Source organism: Schistocerca gregaria, chromosome 2 (genome assembly GCF_023897955.1).
Source record: "Schistocerca gregaria isolate iqSchGreg1 chromosome 2, iqSchGreg1.2, whole genome shotgun sequence".
In the NCBI taxonomy this organism is placed as follows: domain Eukaryota; kingdom Metazoa; phylum Arthropoda; class Insecta; order Orthoptera; family Acrididae; genus Schistocerca; species Schistocerca gregaria.
This window is the reverse complement of record NC_064921.1, coordinates 877,833,356-877,851,591: the sequence shown is the minus strand read 5'-3', so window position 1 is coordinate 877,851,591 and position 18,236 is coordinate 877,833,356. Positions and strand designations below refer to the sequence as shown.

At 46.6% G+C, this 18,236-nt stretch overlaps 1 protein-coding gene across 1 annotated transcript in view; it reads left to right on the top strand.

Annotated features, from left to right (window-relative positions):
* The first annotated feature begins 3,501 nt into the window (after positions 1-3,501).
* Positions 3,502-18,236, top strand: part of LOC126335282 (sialin-like) — a 267,278-nt gene continuing 252,543 nt past the window's right edge. The window contains exon 1 of the mRNA XM_049998367.1: positions 3,502-3,585. Within this exon, the coding sequence (XP_049854324.1) occupies positions 3,573-3,585 (13 nt within the window). The 5' untranslated portion in view covers positions 3,502-3,572. The remainder of the gene's footprint in view (positions 3,586-18,236) is intronic.

The window sequence follows — 18,236 nt, the reverse complement described above, 5'->3', positions numbered from 1 at the left end:
CTTAAGCGTGTACCATTTTACACAAACGACGACTTGCACAAATACATAAAATCACATACACAAACCCTGTCGCTTCATTAATCCATGATCAAATATTATTTAGTAAATTATAATTTCACATATTTCTTTACATACGGTAAAAACACATATTAGCAAGCACTATAACATCACATACATGGTGGTCCATTGATCGTGACCGGGCCAAATATCTCACGAAATAACCGTCAAACGAAAAATCTACAAAGAACGAAACTTGTCTAGTTTGAAGGGGGAAACCAAATGACGTATGACTGGCTCGCTAGATGGCGCTGCCATAGGTCACACGGATATCAACTTCGATTTTTTAAAAATAGGAACCCCCATTTTTATTACATATTCGTGTAGTACGTAAAGAAATATGAATGTTTTAGTTGGACCACTTTTTTCGCTTTGTGATAGATGGCGCTGTAATAGTCACAAACATACGGCTCAAATTTTAGACAAACAGTTGGTAACAGGTAGGTTTTTTTAAATTAAAATACAGAACATAGGTACGTTTGAACATTTTATTTCGGTTGTTCCAATGTGATACATGTACCTTTTGAACTTAACATTTCTGAGAACGGAGACTGTTACAGCGTGATTACCTGTTAATACTACATAAATGCAATAAATGCTCAAAATGACGTCCGTCAACCTCAATGCATTTGGCAATACGTGTAACGACATTCCTCTCAACAGCGAGTAGTTCGCCTTCCGTAATGTTCGCACAAGCATTGACAATGTGCTAACGCATGTTGTCAGGCGTTGTCGGTGGATCACGATGGCAAATATCCTTCAACTTTCTCCACAGAAAAAATTCCGGGGACGTCACATCTACTACGTCGGAACTCAGACACAGAAGGGCTCACATCCACAAATTATTCGCTCTTCTGCAATGTCACTGTGCGTTCCTACTGCCGAATATGCTCCCCCAGTCTGGTGCAGGTCAAGTAGACACTGCTCTCAACGAAACCTGCAGGTTGATTACAGGTTCTTAAGACCTACCCCAACAGTTAAGCTCTACTAACTTGGGTACGCAGAGCAGTGCCTGCCAACAAGGAGAGACTGAAAGTGGAACAGAACAGTTCCTATGCACTGCACGGACTAAATCCACGGCAGCAACGGCTGGGCTCGCGAAAGAGCTCCCTCAGGACACCCGAAAGCTCACCGTTTCACCAGAGTAGGCAAGGCTGGAGTTATGGAAGAAGTCGACGCCTCACCTGCGCGGATGGATGCCAGAAGCTGAAGAACTACCACCTGGACACAATGAAAGCTGGCTGGTGTGGAAATCTTTAAACAGATTACGATCAGGAGTTGGACGATCCAGAGAGAACCTGAAGAGTTGGGGCTTCATAACAGAAGAAACGTCCTGTGATTGTGGACAACGACAAACCACAAGCCAAGTTTTCAGTGCGCTTTGTGTCCTGCATCCTGCACGAACAATGATCTGCTTCAAGCCACCCCAAGCACCTTGGAGGTTGCAAAGTACTGGGCAAGTGGCTACTGTAAATGTGTTATGTTTCAGACTCGAGAATAAAAACTGCAATGTATTCACATATTTTTACAATTGCAATGTATTCACATATTTTGACAATCTCCTGACAGATAATCTGGGTAATGAGTATTATATTAAAATTTATGTTATACTTTCTGAATTGTTCCACACCCACGACAATAATCTCATTTTTAGATCTATGGAGCGAAAACTGAATCTAATCTAATCTATTCCAGCCTCTTCACCAGTCATTATTATAGAGCGAAACACCACATTAGAGCCTACGGTACTTCTCGCTGGCATGAAAGCTGCGGGTTCGGACATGGGGATTAGTGGACCTTTCTTCGATATTTTGTGGGCGTAAATTTCACCTGACGCAGTTCACAAATCACCTGTACAAAGAGGTGACAAAAGCCATCGGATAAGCTGCATACAAATATACAGATGGCGGTTGTATTGCGTACACAGGGTACGAAAGGACAGTTCATTGGCGGAGCTCTCATTTGTACTCTGGTGATTCATATGAAAAGGTTTCCGGTGTGATTATGGCCGCGCGACGGGAACCAACAGACTTGGAACGCGGATAGGTAATTGGAGCTAAACGTGTAGGAGGTTTCATTTCGGAAATCGTTACGGAATACAATATTCCGAGATCCGGAGTTTCAAGAGCGTGCCGAGAATACAAATTTCAGGCATTAGCATTCATTACGGACAACGCAGTGGCCGACGGCTTTCACTTAACGGCCGAGAGCAGCGGCATTTGCTTACAGTTATCAGTGCTGACAGCCAAGCATGAAATAAATCAATGTGGGGCGTACGAGAAACGTATCCGTAAGTACAGTGCGGCGAAATTTGGCTATGGCAACAGACGACTGACGTGACAGTCTTTACTAACATCACGACGTCGTCTGCAGACATCGTCTGCAGCGCTCCTCCTGGGCTTGTGACACATCTGTTGGACCCTAGACCACTGCAAAACCGTGGCCAGGTCACATGAGTCCTGATCTCAGTTGATTAGAGCTGGCGGTAGGGTTCGTGCGTGGCGCAGACCCCACAAAGCAATGGATCCAAGCTGTCAACAAGACACTGCGCAAGCTGGTAGTGGCTCCATAATGGTGTGGGCTGTGTTAACCTGGAATGGACTTGGTTCTTCGGTCCAGCTGAAACGATCATTGACTCGAATAGGTTATGATCGGCTACTTGGAGCCCATTCGTAGCCATTCAACGATGGAATATTTATGAATGACTATGAGCCATGTCACCAGGTCACAACTGTTCGTGATTGGCTTGAAGAACATTGTGCACAGCTCGAGCGAATGATTTGGCCACTCAGATCGACCGAAATGAATCCCATCGAACATTTATGGGACATAAATGGAGAGCTCAGTTTGCGAACAAAATTCTGCACCGGCATCACTTTCGCTATCATGGGCGGCTATAGAGATAGCACTGTTCAATATTTCTGCAGAGGATTTCCAACGACTTGTAGAGTCCATGCCAAGTCGAGTTTTTGCACTAAACTGGGCAAAAAGAGTTCCGACGTGATGGTAGGAGGCGGTATCCTACGCCTTTTGTCACCTCAGTGTAGATTCCCCTTGCTTTTAGTCGTTCTCAGAATCAACATACCAAGACAATACCGGTCTCTCTTATAAGACTATAAGGGTCAGTCATCCAGACTGCAAGAGCTGAAAAAATGACAGCCGCGCTACATGAACGACAAGTTAGTTCGATCTCTCCACAAGAATTTACAGGTTCTTCAAATTTTACATATACGATTGTCACTGCCACTGAAGGTTGTTAGATGGCCTTGAATCGTTAATATGACCTTCTCGAAAGACAAGAGACCTCACTTGATGTTGGTTGCAGAGATAACATGTCTTAATTGTTCTTATTTCGTAACGGTTCGTTTTGAGTGGGCAGCTATCAAAGGAACAGGACGATAAGGTGAGCGCCAACACGAAGTGGGGCAATTAATTCAGTTTACCATAGATGAGCAGAGCGTCCCATCAGCTGGTCGGCTACGCCCTGAGCAGAAGGCCCAGCGCAACCCAACAACATGAACAGCAGAGGTAAGGACCCCAGGTTACAGACTTTGTTGGAAGTTATTTGGCGTTTCCCGCGTGTGTGTGAATTCGTAAGGGAGCAAACTGCTTAGATCATCGGTCCCTAGACTTACACACTAGTTGAACTAACTTATGCTAAGAACAACACACACCCATGCCCGACGGAGGACTCGAAACTCTGGCGGGAAGGGACGCGCAATCCGTGACATTGCGCCGAAGACCGCGCGGCCACTACGGGCGGCTGGCATTTTTCACTTCCTCTATTATAGAGCGGAAAGTACGAACTTCTTCCTGTGGTGATTTTTCTTTATGAAAGCTCACTTCTTGTATTGTAATCTCCTTCAATAATGCATATGCTTGCTCCTGCCATGAGCAAGTTTGAGCAGTCTCTCTTTTATCACTCTGATATGTTTCAGTGATGTTTCATCATTGTCAAAATAATTAAACAATGAGCAAACAAATAAAGTAACTTGAATTTAAGCTCTAATCTTTTAACTGTATTGTGGTTTCTGTCAGTAAAGACTGATGCAAAGGCGGAGAAAACCAATATCTAGTGTTATAGCTGCACGAAAGATCAGGCTGCCTCTATTTAACTTACTACAAGCGTTAAGGATTATGTATTTATCTAACGAGCCAAAATATTGTACCAACATTTACAGACCACTATCCCTAACTACTGTTTGTTCCAGAATCCATGAACGTATTCTAATTTGGAATATAATAAACTTTCTTGAGACTGAGATTTTTATGCCCAAGAATCAGCATGGTTTTAGAAGACATCGCTAAAGCGAAACTGACCTTGCCCTTCTCTCATATGATATACTGATAACTATGAATGAAGGGCAAAAGGCAGGTTCCATATTTCTAGATTTCTGGAAAGCATTTGATAATGTGCCCTTTTGCAAGCTGTTAACGAACGTACGAGCATATGGAATAAGTTGACAGATACTTGAGCAGCTTGAATAATGGAACTCAGTACGTTGTCCTCGACATCGAGTGTTCGTCAGACACAATAGTATCGTCAAGAGTGCCCCAGGGAAGTGGGATACGACCGCTGTTGTTCTGTATATACATAAATGATTTGGCGGACAGGGTGGCCAGCAATCTGCACTTGTCTGCTGATGATGTCGTGGTGTACTCTAAGGCGTCGAAGTTGAGTGGCTGGAGGAAGATACAAGAATACTTAGACCAAATTTCCAATTGGCGTGATGAATGACAGCTAGCCCTAAATGTGGGAAAATGAAAGTTAATGCGGGGGAGTAGGAAGATGCAACCTATAAATTTCTGATACATTATTACCAGTGTCTTGATTGACACAGTCAGTTCGTTTAAATATCTGGACAAAACGTTGCGCAGCGATACGGGATGGAACGAGCATTTGCGAACAGTGGTTAGGGAAGGCAAATTATCGTCTTCAGTTTATTGGGAGATTTTTAGGAAAGAGTGGTTCACCTGTAAAGGGGACCCCGTACAGGACGCTGGTGCGACCTATTCTTGAGTACTGCTCGAGTGTTTGGAATATAGACCACGTCGGATTGAAGGAAGAGATCGAAGCAATTCAGAGGCAGGCTGCTAGATTTGTTACGAGTAGGGTCGTACAACACGTAGACGGTTGATTCTGCTGATAAATTCTGCTGAGTTTTTTATATGATGTTCGCAGTGTCCCACATGTGGGTCGAGGAGCTTGGCCACGTACTTCGCCAGCTTGTATGTTGGAGAAACTATAGTAGACCGTCTACGCCTTAGTGAGGATGATATTATGGTTAGTTTTGATGTAGTGGCGCTGTTTACAGTTGTGCCTATCAAAGACGCTTTGGACCTAATTTCCTAGTACTTTGTAAGTGACGTGGTTGAGCTATTTAGGCACACTCTGACGTCCTCCTATTTCGTGTACAACGGCCAGTATTACGATCAGACAGACGGCGTAGCAATGGGTAGCCCGTTGGCTCCAGCTGTTGCAAACCTCTTCATGGAGAATTATGAGGATGTTGCCATAGATACTGCGCAATTGAAGCCGGAGTGTTTCTTTCGATACGTTGACGACACGTTCGTCATTTGGCCACACGGACGCGAGGAACTAGACGAGTTTTTGGAACACATCAGTGGCATCAACAGTAATATCCAGTTCACCATGGAGGTGGAAAAATACAATGCATTGCACTTCCTCAACGTCCTTGTCCACCGTAAATGAAATGGGTGCCTCGGCCACAGCATCTACAGAAAACCCACCCACACAGACCTGTACCTGCACCAGCCATCATCATCGTGCAAGTGTAATATCAGACGACTGAGCCACCTACGTAAGGTTTTCAGGAATAACGGCTACAGCACCCATCAAGTGAAAGAAGTGATTTCTGGGAAACATCAGAATAAGACCACCGACGAAGAGCAGGAAAAGAAACTTTCTGAGGTGTGAGGTTGATCTGTTATTCTGTTATTCTGCGGAACGGATTAATCTGAGATGTATCCTTTACCCTGTGGCTCCTGCAAGATGCAATTTCCACCCCCACACTACTACAGAAGTCAGACAGACGCTCCTACGTTCTAAAGATAAATGCCTGAAAAACTTTCAGCAATAAATATCTTCTGAGGTCGTCCGCTGTAAGGAAATGACACAAAAATTCACAAAATTTCTTACGTAACTAGTGGGATACTTGGGTACTGGAGTAGTGCTAGTTAGTGTAAGAAAAACAAGAAACTAACAGAAGTTATTAATTGTTGTTGTTGTTGTTGTCTTCAGTCCAGAGACTGGTTTCATGCAGCTCTCCATGCTACTCTATCCTGTGCAAGCTTCTTCACCTCCCAGTACCTACTGCAACCTACATCCTTCTGAATCTGCTTGGTGTATTCATCTCTTGGTCTCCCTCTACGATTTTTACCCTCCACGCTGCCCTCCAATACTAAATTGGTGATCCCTTGATGCCTCAGAACATGTCCTACCAACCGATCCCTTCTTCTGGACAAGTTGTGCCATAAACTTCTCTTCTCCCCAATCCTATTCAATACTTCCTCAATAGTTATGCGATCTACCCATATTTAGTTTGTTTGCCTAAGTCTCGTGGTCGTGCGGTAGCGTTCTCGCTTCCCACGCCCGGGTTCCCGGGTTCGATTCCCTGCGGGGTCAGGGATTTTCTCTGCCTCGTGAGGGCTGGGTGTTGTGTTCTGTCCTTAGGTTAGTTAGGTTTAAGTAGTTCTAAGTTCTAGGGGACTGATGACCATAGATGTTAAGTCCCATAGTGCCCAGAGCCATTTTTTGAACCATATTTAGTTTGCAAAAATTCTGAGAAATCACAATGGAACTTTTAGTTATGAATTGAACAAGTTATATCCTGGTTCTTTTCGGAATGTGAAGTTACCTCTAGAGGATAGGATTCACTAATGAAATTTCTATACAAAGTTTAAGATGTTTGTTGACTTGGCAGAATGGCTGAGAGGTGCGCCTACTCAACTTGAATAATTATCCTTTAGAATGTTGCTAGGTACGGTAGAGGCTGTCGCGTGTGGAATGCAGTGAACTGTACTGTTGTGGAGAAATTATGGGGCTCGCAACAGCTATAGCGAAGATAACTCTCGTTCTATCTGGATTGACCTTCGGCAATCAAACTATCCCTATGCCTTGATGAAGTCAAGGATTCCTATTCGCCCCTAGTCTAACTATAGGCGTGGTACACCAGTCAGATAACCAGTCCACCGTGATGCCACTCAAAATTCGCTCACAGGCGTTTAACTATAACTCTGTCCATTCACACCGCACAATAAGTGTGGCAGCCAACACAGTGAACAATGCTTAATCGCAAGGACTCAATATAGAGTAGAACTTCGATTCGCTCTCGACAGAGGTGCTCTCCCAGTGAAGTACTGAAGAGAGACTTGTTCCTCGCTCCAAGAGAGACAACGGAACGGCGCCTCTCCACGCCAGACGTGAAGGAGTATATCTTTCGGTCTCTTCCATTATTCCTTCAGCTCAAGACGTCAGAAATATCGTCTGTCAATCAGCATTTCTCTTCTAAAACAGGAGAATGATGTTTCGTTTAAAGCGACCAATCCGGAAACCTGTAGCATTGGCGTTTGGCGTTTGCTGTCTCCCTGTGAAAATCTCTGAAACTGCATGCTATGTGTAAAGAATGCGTAGGCTGGCAGTTCCCATACAATGTAGCGGAATTTGCTTTTAAGCCGAACATGGGGTTGTTCCCCCCTTTCACTCAGGCCCACGCTGTCCGCTACATGGGTGGTCACTGACCGACATAGGCTGGGTCGTCCTCTGAAGGGACCAGCGTCCCGTTGTGCGGTTTTTCTCCCGAACTAAAGGCTTCTGTGACTTTCGTGTCTGGAATGTATGTGTGTACGCCAGCCTCGTGTATTTCCACTACGTTGCGCTTACTTGATTATTGCATATCGTTTACATGAATTCATATAACATTGACTTTATCTTATCGAGTTTCAGTTCGAATGAAGCGTCTTGATATGCGGAATATGATTGTGAGGGCGGAATATGTAAGCAATTGCTTTGCTGCCATTCTGTGGCTCTGTTTCGGGCAAGATAAGCCGCCTGTTGAAAAGATACAAGATCAAACCAGTCTTCAGGACTCGAACGAAAATCCAATTACTAAGACCAGTTAAAGACGCAGTAGGTCTCAGAACACCTGAAGTCTACGAAATACCTTGTGAGTGTGGCCAGAAGTACATCGGACAAACAGTGTGCACTGTGGAACAACGCAGGAAAGAACATGAGAGGTATTATCGCCTACATTATCCAGAGAAATCTGCGTTAGCTGCGCATTCATTAGAAAACGGTCACCACATAAAATTTGACGTGGCTCGCACTAATGACTTCTGGGACAGTTTAATAAAGGAGGCTATTGAAATAAAAATTACCGCAAGCACCCTGAATAGAGACGGTGGCTTCCAGCTCAGTGTTGCGTGAGATCCAGCAATCGCGCGATTCAAGAGGGCACATCGAACGCCGACTCAAAACATGCTCATATATGGCAATGTCACGGGCCCCAGTGACATCACAGCCGGCAGCTAGCACATACACTCCTGGAAATTGAAATAAGAACACCGTGAATTCATTGTCCCAGGAAGGGGAAACTTTATTGACACATTACTGGGGTCAGATACATCACATGATCACACTGACAGAACCACAGGCACATAGACACAGGCAACAGAGCATGCACAATGTCGGCACTAGTACAGTGTATATACACCTTTCGCAGCAATGCAGGCTGCTTTTCTCCCATGGAGACGATCGTAGAGATGCTGGATGTAGTCCTGTGGAACGGCTTGCCATGCCATTTCCACCTGGCGCCTCAGTTGGACCAGCGTTCGTGCTGGACGTGCAGACCGCGTGAGACGACGCTTCATCCAGTCCCAAACATGCTCAATGGGGGACAGATCCGGAGATCTTGCTGGCCAGGGTAGTTGACTTACACCTTCTAGAGCACGTTGGGTGGCACGGGATACATGCGGACGTGCATTGTCCTGTTGGAACAGCAAGTTCCCTTGCCGGTCTAGGAATGGTAGAACGATGGGTTCGATGACGGTTTGGATGTACCGTGCACTATTCAGTGTCCCCTCGACGATCACCAGAGGTGTACGGCCAGTGTAGGAGATCGCGCCCCACACCATGATGCCGGGTGTTGGCCCTGTGTGCCTCGGTCGTTTGCAGTCCTGATTGTGGCGCTCACCTGCACGGCGCCAAACACGCATACGACCATCATTGGCACCAAGGCAGAAGCGACTCTCATCGCTGAAGACGACACGTCTCCATTCGTCCCTCCATTCACGCCTGTCGCGACACCACTGGAGGCGGGCTGCACCATGTTGGGGCGTGAGCGGAAGACGGCCTAACGGTGTGCGGGACCGTAGCCCAGCTTCATGGAGACGGATGCGAATGGTCCTCGCCGATACCCAAGGAGCAACAGTGTCCCTAATTTGCTGGGAAGTGGCGGTGCGGTCCCCTACGGCACTGCGTAGGATCCTACGGTCTTGGCGTGCATCCGTGCGTCGCTGCGGTCCGGTCCCAGGTCGACGGGCACGTGCACCTTCCGCCGACCACTGGCGACAACATCGATGTACTGTGGAGACCTCACGCCCCACGTGTTGAGCAATTCGGCGGTACGTCCACCCGGCCTCCCGCATGCCCACTATACGCCCTCGCTCAAAGTCCGTCAACTGCACATACGGTTCACGTCCACGCTGTCGCGGCATGCTACCAGTGTTAAAGACTGCGATGGAGCTCCGTATGCCACGGCAAACTGGCTGACACTGACGGCGGCGGTGCACAAATGCTGCGCAACTAGCGCCATTCGACGGCCAACACCGCGGTTCCTGGTGTGTCCGCTGTGTCGTGCGTGTTATCATTGCTTGTACAGCCCTCTCGCAGTGTCCGGAGCAAGTATGGTGTGTCTGACACACCGGTGTCAATGTGTTCTTTTTTCCATTTCCAGGAGTGTATAAGGGCGCACCAACAGCACACTGGCAGTCTTATCACTTGACAATGGCCAAGGAGTGCTTGGTCGAAAGCTTGTGTAGTTTTAAGCATTTGATGCGGTTGGAAACTGGAGAACATTTTATTCATACACTTTCTTAGATGGAACAATGCCTATCGGCATTAACAAACTACAAGTAGGGTAAACTAGAATATCAGTGGTGTTTGTTGCAGGATTCTAGTCGAATCGCTACAAGGTATCGTATTTTGAAAATTTCCCACGCCGACACTTGTTTGTGCCATTGAACCTGCTAATTGCTAGGTATATGTTTGCTTACAGTATGCGTCGCGACTTGCTAGTCAGTAGTGTATGGCAGTCGAAGCAGTAGGTCGTGAATGTACGATGGGATTTACCAATGCAGAAAAAGCCTGCATGCTCATGGTGTATGGAGAGCATAAGAAGTATGCAGTTCGGCCTTGTGCGGCGTATGCGGGTAAGATACCCCAATAGACGTCAACCATCCTGACATTTTTATTCATCAACCTCTTCAGCCAGTTACTTGGAAGCGGCGTAAACAACTAGACAACGTAACAGAAGCAAAAATTGATGACAGAAGAGGCGGAAATTAATGTTTCTGCCGCTGCTGCAGTTGATCCACACGTTAGCTCCTGTGCAATCGCACGAGAAAGTAGCATGAGCCACGCAACTGTCCTACGCAGTCTCCTTCGACACAGATTCCACCTCTATCTCATTTCTCGCCATCAAGAGCTGCATGCAAATGATTATAAGAATCATGGCCTTCAAGTCCAGTATCGGGTAAAGGTATCAAATTGAAATTTATGACACATACTAAAGTCTGCTGTCCCTTGTCGGTGTAAATAATTTAAGCTTCTAAGTCAAGGCGATCGAAAGATGCGGCCACATATTATGTCATATATTTTGATACAAATTCATTCACCAATACCTATAGATGAATCATCTACATACATGTCAGGCCTGATGGTCGACCGCACGCCTGGAAGTCATAGTTTTTCCATAGTATCCCTAGTTACTTAAGGTTAATGCCAGGGTGGTACCTACTGTGACGTCACCGCCAAAGCCAGCCACCTGTACCAGGTGCAGAAGTATGAAAACGGAATTTGCCAGCAATAATCACACGTCTGTTGTTGGAAACCAGTCAGCGAGCCTTTTTCGTACATTTTCATACGAGTTGAAGCGCGGTTCAGCGAGAGCGTGTCCCAGTGATGCAAAAAGATGATAATCTGACGGAGCCAAGTCTGGAGAATAAGACGCATGCCCTAGTATTTCCCAACTGAGCGCCTCGATTGTTTCCCTGACCTGTTTTGCTGTGTGTGATGGGCGTTATCATGGAGCAACAAGACTTTGTGTTGCCTTTTTCAATATTCCTGTCGTTTGTCACGTAATGTTCTATTTAAATCGATCATTTTCTGTTCGTAGCGATCATTGTTAATTCGTTCACCAGGTTTAAGCAGCTCATAATAGATGACACCCTTCGGATCCCAGCAAACACAGAGCGTTGTTTTTGAACCACTCGAAACATTGTGGTTTCCTAAGAGCATGTTCGGCGAAAGCTTCGACAAGCATTCGATGCGATTCGGCAGCAGTTTTCTTCAAATGATAACGGAAAAACATTGTTGTCCGCAGATCGTAGTTCGTAGGCACAAAACTCGACGTGTTCGCGAGTTAGAAACTGATACCGATGTTTGGAACTTGGGTTACTGTGTGCTGACATTCGTCGTCAGCCGTTACAGGAATGATGATAATGTTTGGTTTGTGGGGCGCTCAACTGCGTCGTCATCAGCGCCTGTACAAAGTCCCCTTTTTTACACCGTCCAATTTGTACACAATTCACTCAAGCCACTGTCACGAACGATGATGATGATGAAATGATGAGAACAGCACAAACACCCAGTCTCCGGAAAGAGAAAATCTCCAACCCGAGCGGGAACCGAACCCGGGACCCCGTGATCCAGAGGCAGCAACGCTAGCCGCTATACCACGAGCTGCGGACGCCGTTACAGGAAGCACATGGCGCTGCAGATCCGGTCTCGAAGGCCCTCCAATGACGGTTAGTTCCATCTCTAGGGAAATTTCGGTTTCATGCTTCTACACCTAGTAGGTAACTGTCTGTGTAATTGACCACGTTTTCTTTTCTGTCTACAACTGATATACCAAGACATTTCCAGTATCGTTATAAAAGTAATCCACGAAGGAATAAAACTATTACCACTACTACTACTACTACTACTACTAATACTAATACTACACTACTGGCCATTAAAGCTGCTACACCAAGAAGAAATGCAGATAATAAACGGGTATTCATTGGTCAAATATATTATACTAGAACTGACATGTGATTACATTTTCACGCAATTTGAGTGCATAGATCCTGAGAAATCAGTACTGAGAGCAACCACCTCTGGCTGGAATAACGGCCTTGATACGCCTGGGCATTGAGTCAAAAAGAGCTTGGATGGCGTGTACAAGTACAGCTGCCCATGCAGCTACAACACGACACCATAGTTCATTAAGAGTAGTTCAAATGGCTCTGAGCACTACGGGACTTAACATCTGAGGTCATCAGTCCCCTAGAACTTAGAACTACTTAAACCTAACTAACCTAAGGACATCACACACATCCATGCCCGAGGCAGGATTCGAACCTGTGACCGTAGCGGTCGGGCGGTTCCAGACTGAAGCGCCTAGAACCGGTTGGCTACACTGGCCGGCCATCAAGAGTAGTGACTGGCGTATTGTGACGAGCCAGTTGCTCGGCCACCAATGACCAGACCTTTCCAGTTGCTGAGCGATCTGGAGAATGTGCTGGCCAGGGCACCAGTCGAACATTTTCTGTATCCAGAAAGGCCCACACAGGACCTGCAACATGTGGTCGTGCATTATCCTGCTGAAATGTAGGATTTCGCAGGGATCGAATGGAGGGTAGAGCCACAAGTCGTAACACATCTGAAATGCAAAGTCCACTGTACAAAGTACCGTTAGTGCGAACAAGAGGTGACCGAGATGTGTAACCGATGGCCCCCCATACCATCACGCCGGGTGATACGCCAGTATGGCGATGACGAATACACGTTTCCAATGTGCGTTCACCGCGATGTCGCCAAACACGGATGCGACCATCATGATGCTGAAACAGAACCTGGATTCATCCGAAAACATGATGTTTTGTCATTCGTGCACCCAGGTGCGTCGTTCAGTACACCATCGCAGGCGCTCCTGTCTGTGATGCAGCGTCAAGAGTAACCGCAGCCATAGTGTCCAAGCTGATAGTCCATGCTGCTGCAAACGTCGTCGAACTGTTCATGCAGGTGGTTGTTGTCTTGCAAACATCCCTATCTGTTGACTCAGGGATCAAGACGTAACTGCACATTCCGTTACAGCCATTCGGATAAGATATCTGTCATCTCGACTGCTAGTGATACGAGGCCGTTGGGATCCAGCACGGCGTTCCGTATTACCCTCCTGAACCCACAGATTTCATATTCTGCTAACAGTCATTGGATCTCGACCAATGCAAGCAGCAATGCCATGATACGATAATTCGCAATCGCGATAGGCTACAATCCGACCTTTATCAAAGTCGGAAACGTGATGGTATGCATTTCCCTCCCTTACACGAGGCATCAGAACAACGTTTCACCAGGCAACGCCGGTCAACTGCTGTTCGTGTATGAGAAATCGGTTGGAAACTTTCCTTATGTCAGCTCGTCGTAGGTGTCGCCACCGGCGCCAACCATGTGTGAATGCTCTGAAAAGCCAGTCATTTGCATATCACAGCATCTTCTTCCTGTCGGTTAAGTTTCGCGTCTGTAGCACGTCATCTTCGTGGTGTAGCAATTTTAATGGCCGGTAGTGTACTATCACTTTTGAGTAGGTTCTTTTCATTTTTCTGTTTTACAACAAGTAAAATGTTACACTTCTGTATATCTAGTTTCATAATTGCCTTCGTTATATTCAAAACGTTTTAATAAAAATATGTTGATGGGTTGAACAAAAATACGGAAACAGCTCGAGAAACGCTTGCTTGAACATAAACGCCGATGCTAGCCAGCCAAGCCTGCTGATTACACTGCTTTATTTGAACAAGAACGGCACCTGTACTGTGTCCTCAGTACAATGCAAGTGTGTCCGCCCCAACTGCTGAGTGGCCAGCGTGGCGGATTGCCGTCCTATGGGCCCGGGTTCGATTCCCGGCTGGGTCGGTGATTTTCTCCGCTCAGAGACTGGGGGTTGTCTTCATCATCGTTTCATCCCCTTCCTCTGAGCAGGTCGCCCAATGTGGCGCTGAATGTAATAAGCCCTGCACCAAGGTGGCCGAATGTGCCCCGTACGGGGCCTCCCGGCCAACGACACCAAACGCTCATTCCCATTGCCAATGCAAGTGTCACTCGTGCTCAGAACAGTTTTCCATGTATTTGAGAGCTACGTTAATTCGAACGTGGGCAAATTGTTGGTGCCCACATGGCGGTGCTTCCATAACAAAGGTAGCCGAAGAACCTGATGTTTCAAGACACACAGAATCAAAAACTTAGGCTGCTTGCAGGAAAAGCGGAAAATATCATCCACTATGTCACAACCCGGGCGAAAGTGAGTGCTGACTGAAGAGGATTGTGACGAAAAATAAGAGGATGACAGCTGCAAAAGTCACTGCAGAATTGAACGTCGCACTCGCGAACCCTGTCAGCAACAAAACAACACTGAGGGAACTCCGAAAGCCAGGATTTGCAGGACGAGTTCGAGTTCCAAACCCACTCATCAGCAATACAGATCCCGGAACAAGCATACGTGATGCTGAAGCCATAACACCTGGTCTATGGAGATACGGAAGAAAGTAATTTGGTTGGATTAGCATTGTTTCACACTGTTTCCAACTTCTGGCCGAGTTTGCGTTCCAGGAGCGAAATATGTCGGGGGTTCGGTGATGATTTGGGCAGTTATAACGTGATACTCCATGAGTCCCATGGCTACTCTGGTAATCACATAAATGTTCAAATGTGTGTGAAATCTTATGGGACTTAACTGCTAAGGTCAACAGTCTCTAAGCTTACACACTACTTAACCTAAATTACCCTAAGGACGAACACACACACCCGTGCCCGAGGGAGGACTCGAACCTCTACCGGGACCAGCAACACAGTACATGACTCTGGTAGTCTGCATTGCTCCCAAGGATAATGTGAGCATCTTCCTGGTCAAGTCCATTCCATGATACAATGATTGTATTCCAATGGTGATGCTCTTTTCCAGGACGATAGGGCCCCTACGTCCACCCCTGGTAGCTGAGTGGTAGCTCGACTACATTGGGAAATTTTTTTCGGTCCGTGCATACGCCGATAACGTCATGGTTTTAGTACGACATGTCGAGAAAATAACAAGGCTTAAGGATTCCTTGGATTCATTTTGTCGTCTTGCTGCCACGCGGGATTGGCCGAGAGGTCCTAGGCGCTGCAGTCATGCGGCTGATACCGGCGGAGGTTCGAGTCCTCCCTCGGGCATGGGTGTGTTTGTCCTTAGGATAATTTATGTTAAGTAGTGTGTAAGCTTAGGGACTGATGACCTTAGCAGTTAAGTCCCATAAGATTTCACACACATTTGAACATTTTGTCGTCTTGCTGGTGCTCACATTAATGATCGTAAATGCACGTTCCTACCGTTGAGAGGCTTCGATCATGTCACATTCCTTGGGCAACGGTTGTAAATCGCCATAAGACCTTCGGAATCTTAGTGGATCGCAATCCGATCAAAATGGTGACACTAAATTCGCGTGAGGTTATGAGTCGTGTTCACGGGGCGATCCTTGAGCATGAACGTCGTTCCCATAGCCTCCTTCACTAGGTACGGGTTTTAGATACCTATGTCTTCAGTAAATTATAATACGTTGCGGAGGTCTTCCGCTTCCCGCGATGATGGCCCGTAGACTGAAGCAGCTGTTAGGTTGATTCCTGTGGTGCCGCCATATCTTTCGCGTCCGGTATGAAGCAGTGGTCAGGCCTCGATGCTTGGAGGATTGAGTCTTTCCGATATCAAAATGAAGACATCCATCTTACTTGCCCACCGCAATGCTTTAAACTCCTGGCGGGCTCCGCATTCAGTTATTTCTCGTTTACTTTTTGGCCTCCGTCCTGTCTGTCTGACCCTCCTGTTGATGTTGGACGGATTAATCCTAAATTGCGGCACATTCGTGTATACTTTCTACACTACTGGCCATTAAACTTGCTACACCAAGAAGAAACGCAGATGATAAAAGGGTATTCATTGGAAAAGTCTATTATACTAGAACTGACATGTGATTACATTTTCACGCAGTTTGGGTGCATAGATCCTGAGAAATCAGTACCCAAAACAACCACCTCTTGACGTAATAACGGCCTTGATACGACTGGACATTGAGTCAGACAGAGCTTTGATGGCGTATACAGGTAGGTAAGCTGTCCATGGAGCTTCAACACGATACCACAGCTCATCAAGAGTAGTGACTGGCGTATTGTGACGAGCCAGTTGCTCGGCCACCATTGACCAGACGTTTTCAATTGGTGAGAGATCTGGAGAATGTGCTGGCCAGGGCACCAGTCAAACATTTTCTGTATCCAGAAAGGCCTGTATACAGGACTGCAACATGTGGTCGTGCGTTATCCTGGTGAAATGAAAGGTTTCGCAGGGATCTAATGAAGGGTAGAGCCACGGGTCGTAACACATCTGAAATGTAACGTCCACTGTTCATAGTACCGTCAGTGCGAACAAGAGGTGACCGAGACGTGTAACCAATGCAATCCCATACCATGACGCCGGGTGATACGCCAGTATGGCGATGACGAATACACGATTCCAATGTGCGTTCACCGTGATGTCGCCAAACACGGATGCGACCATCGTGATGCTGTAAACAGAACCTGGATTCATCCGAAAAGTATGACGTTTTGCCATTCGTGCCCCCAGGTGCGTCGTTGAGTACACCATCGCAGCCGCTCCTGTCTGTGATGCAGCGTCAAGAGTAACCGCAGCCATAGTGTCCTAGCTGATAGTCCATGTTGCTGCAAACGTCGGCGAACTGTCCGTGCAGATGGTTGTTGTCTTGCAAACGTCCCCATCTGTTGACTCAGGGATCGAGACGTGAGTGCACGATCCGTTACAGTCATGCGGATAAGATGCCTGTCTTCTCGACTGCTAGTGATACGAGGCCGTTGGGATCCAGCACGGCGTTCCGTATTACACTCCTGAACCCATCGATTCCATATTCTGATAACAGTCATTGGATCTCGACCAACGCGAGCAGCAATGTCATGATTCGATAAACCGCAATCGCGATAGGCTACAATCCGATCTTTATCAAAGTCGGAAACGCGATGGTACGCATTTCTCCTCCTTACACAAGGCATCGCAACAACGATTCACCAGGCAACGCTGGTCAACTGCTGTTTGTGTATGAGAAATCGGTTGGAAACTTTCTTCATGTCAGTACGTTGTAGGTGTCGCCACCGGCGCCAACCTTGTGTGAATGCTCTGAAAAGCTACTCATTGCATATCATGGCATCTTCTTCCTGTCGGTTGCATTACGCGTCTGTAGCACATCCTCTTCGTGGTGTAGAAATTTTAATGGCCAGTAGTGTAAGTACCGTTATCCTAGGTGTTGATATACTTTCTATGACGTATACTGATACGGACATGCTATCACACCGTTGGGGTGCACCATGTCCCCTTTCTTCTGTTGAACTTGCTTAGCCGTCAACGTCTTTGAAAACGGTCTGGTTTCATCTTAGTCTTCCTATATTGCCGATGGAGATTGCTTCAACGTGGTATAAGGTCATTCACCGTCTGGTACCTACTGGTCATCGTCTTTTTCGTAATGGGCTTCGTCCGACTGATCAGTGTGAGGAATGTCGTCTAACTTACACCTTACTTCACAGGCTTGTTACTTGCGGACGGGATCAGTGGCTCTGGGTTCGCCGTCAGTCAGCTTTCCTTACTCGAGGGCCTGAAACCGCTTTCCCAGACGAAATTATGCTACACCCAGACATATGCTTTTTTACTCAGACGAAAACGAACACAAGTGTCTGGCTCTTGGCTTACTATGTTCACTATGTAGCTGAAGGCGGGAATGACCCAAATCCCGCGTTTTTCACCATAACCTGACAACTGTGCATTGAAAATGGCAGCGGTTGCCACGATACGCCTTTGCGAATG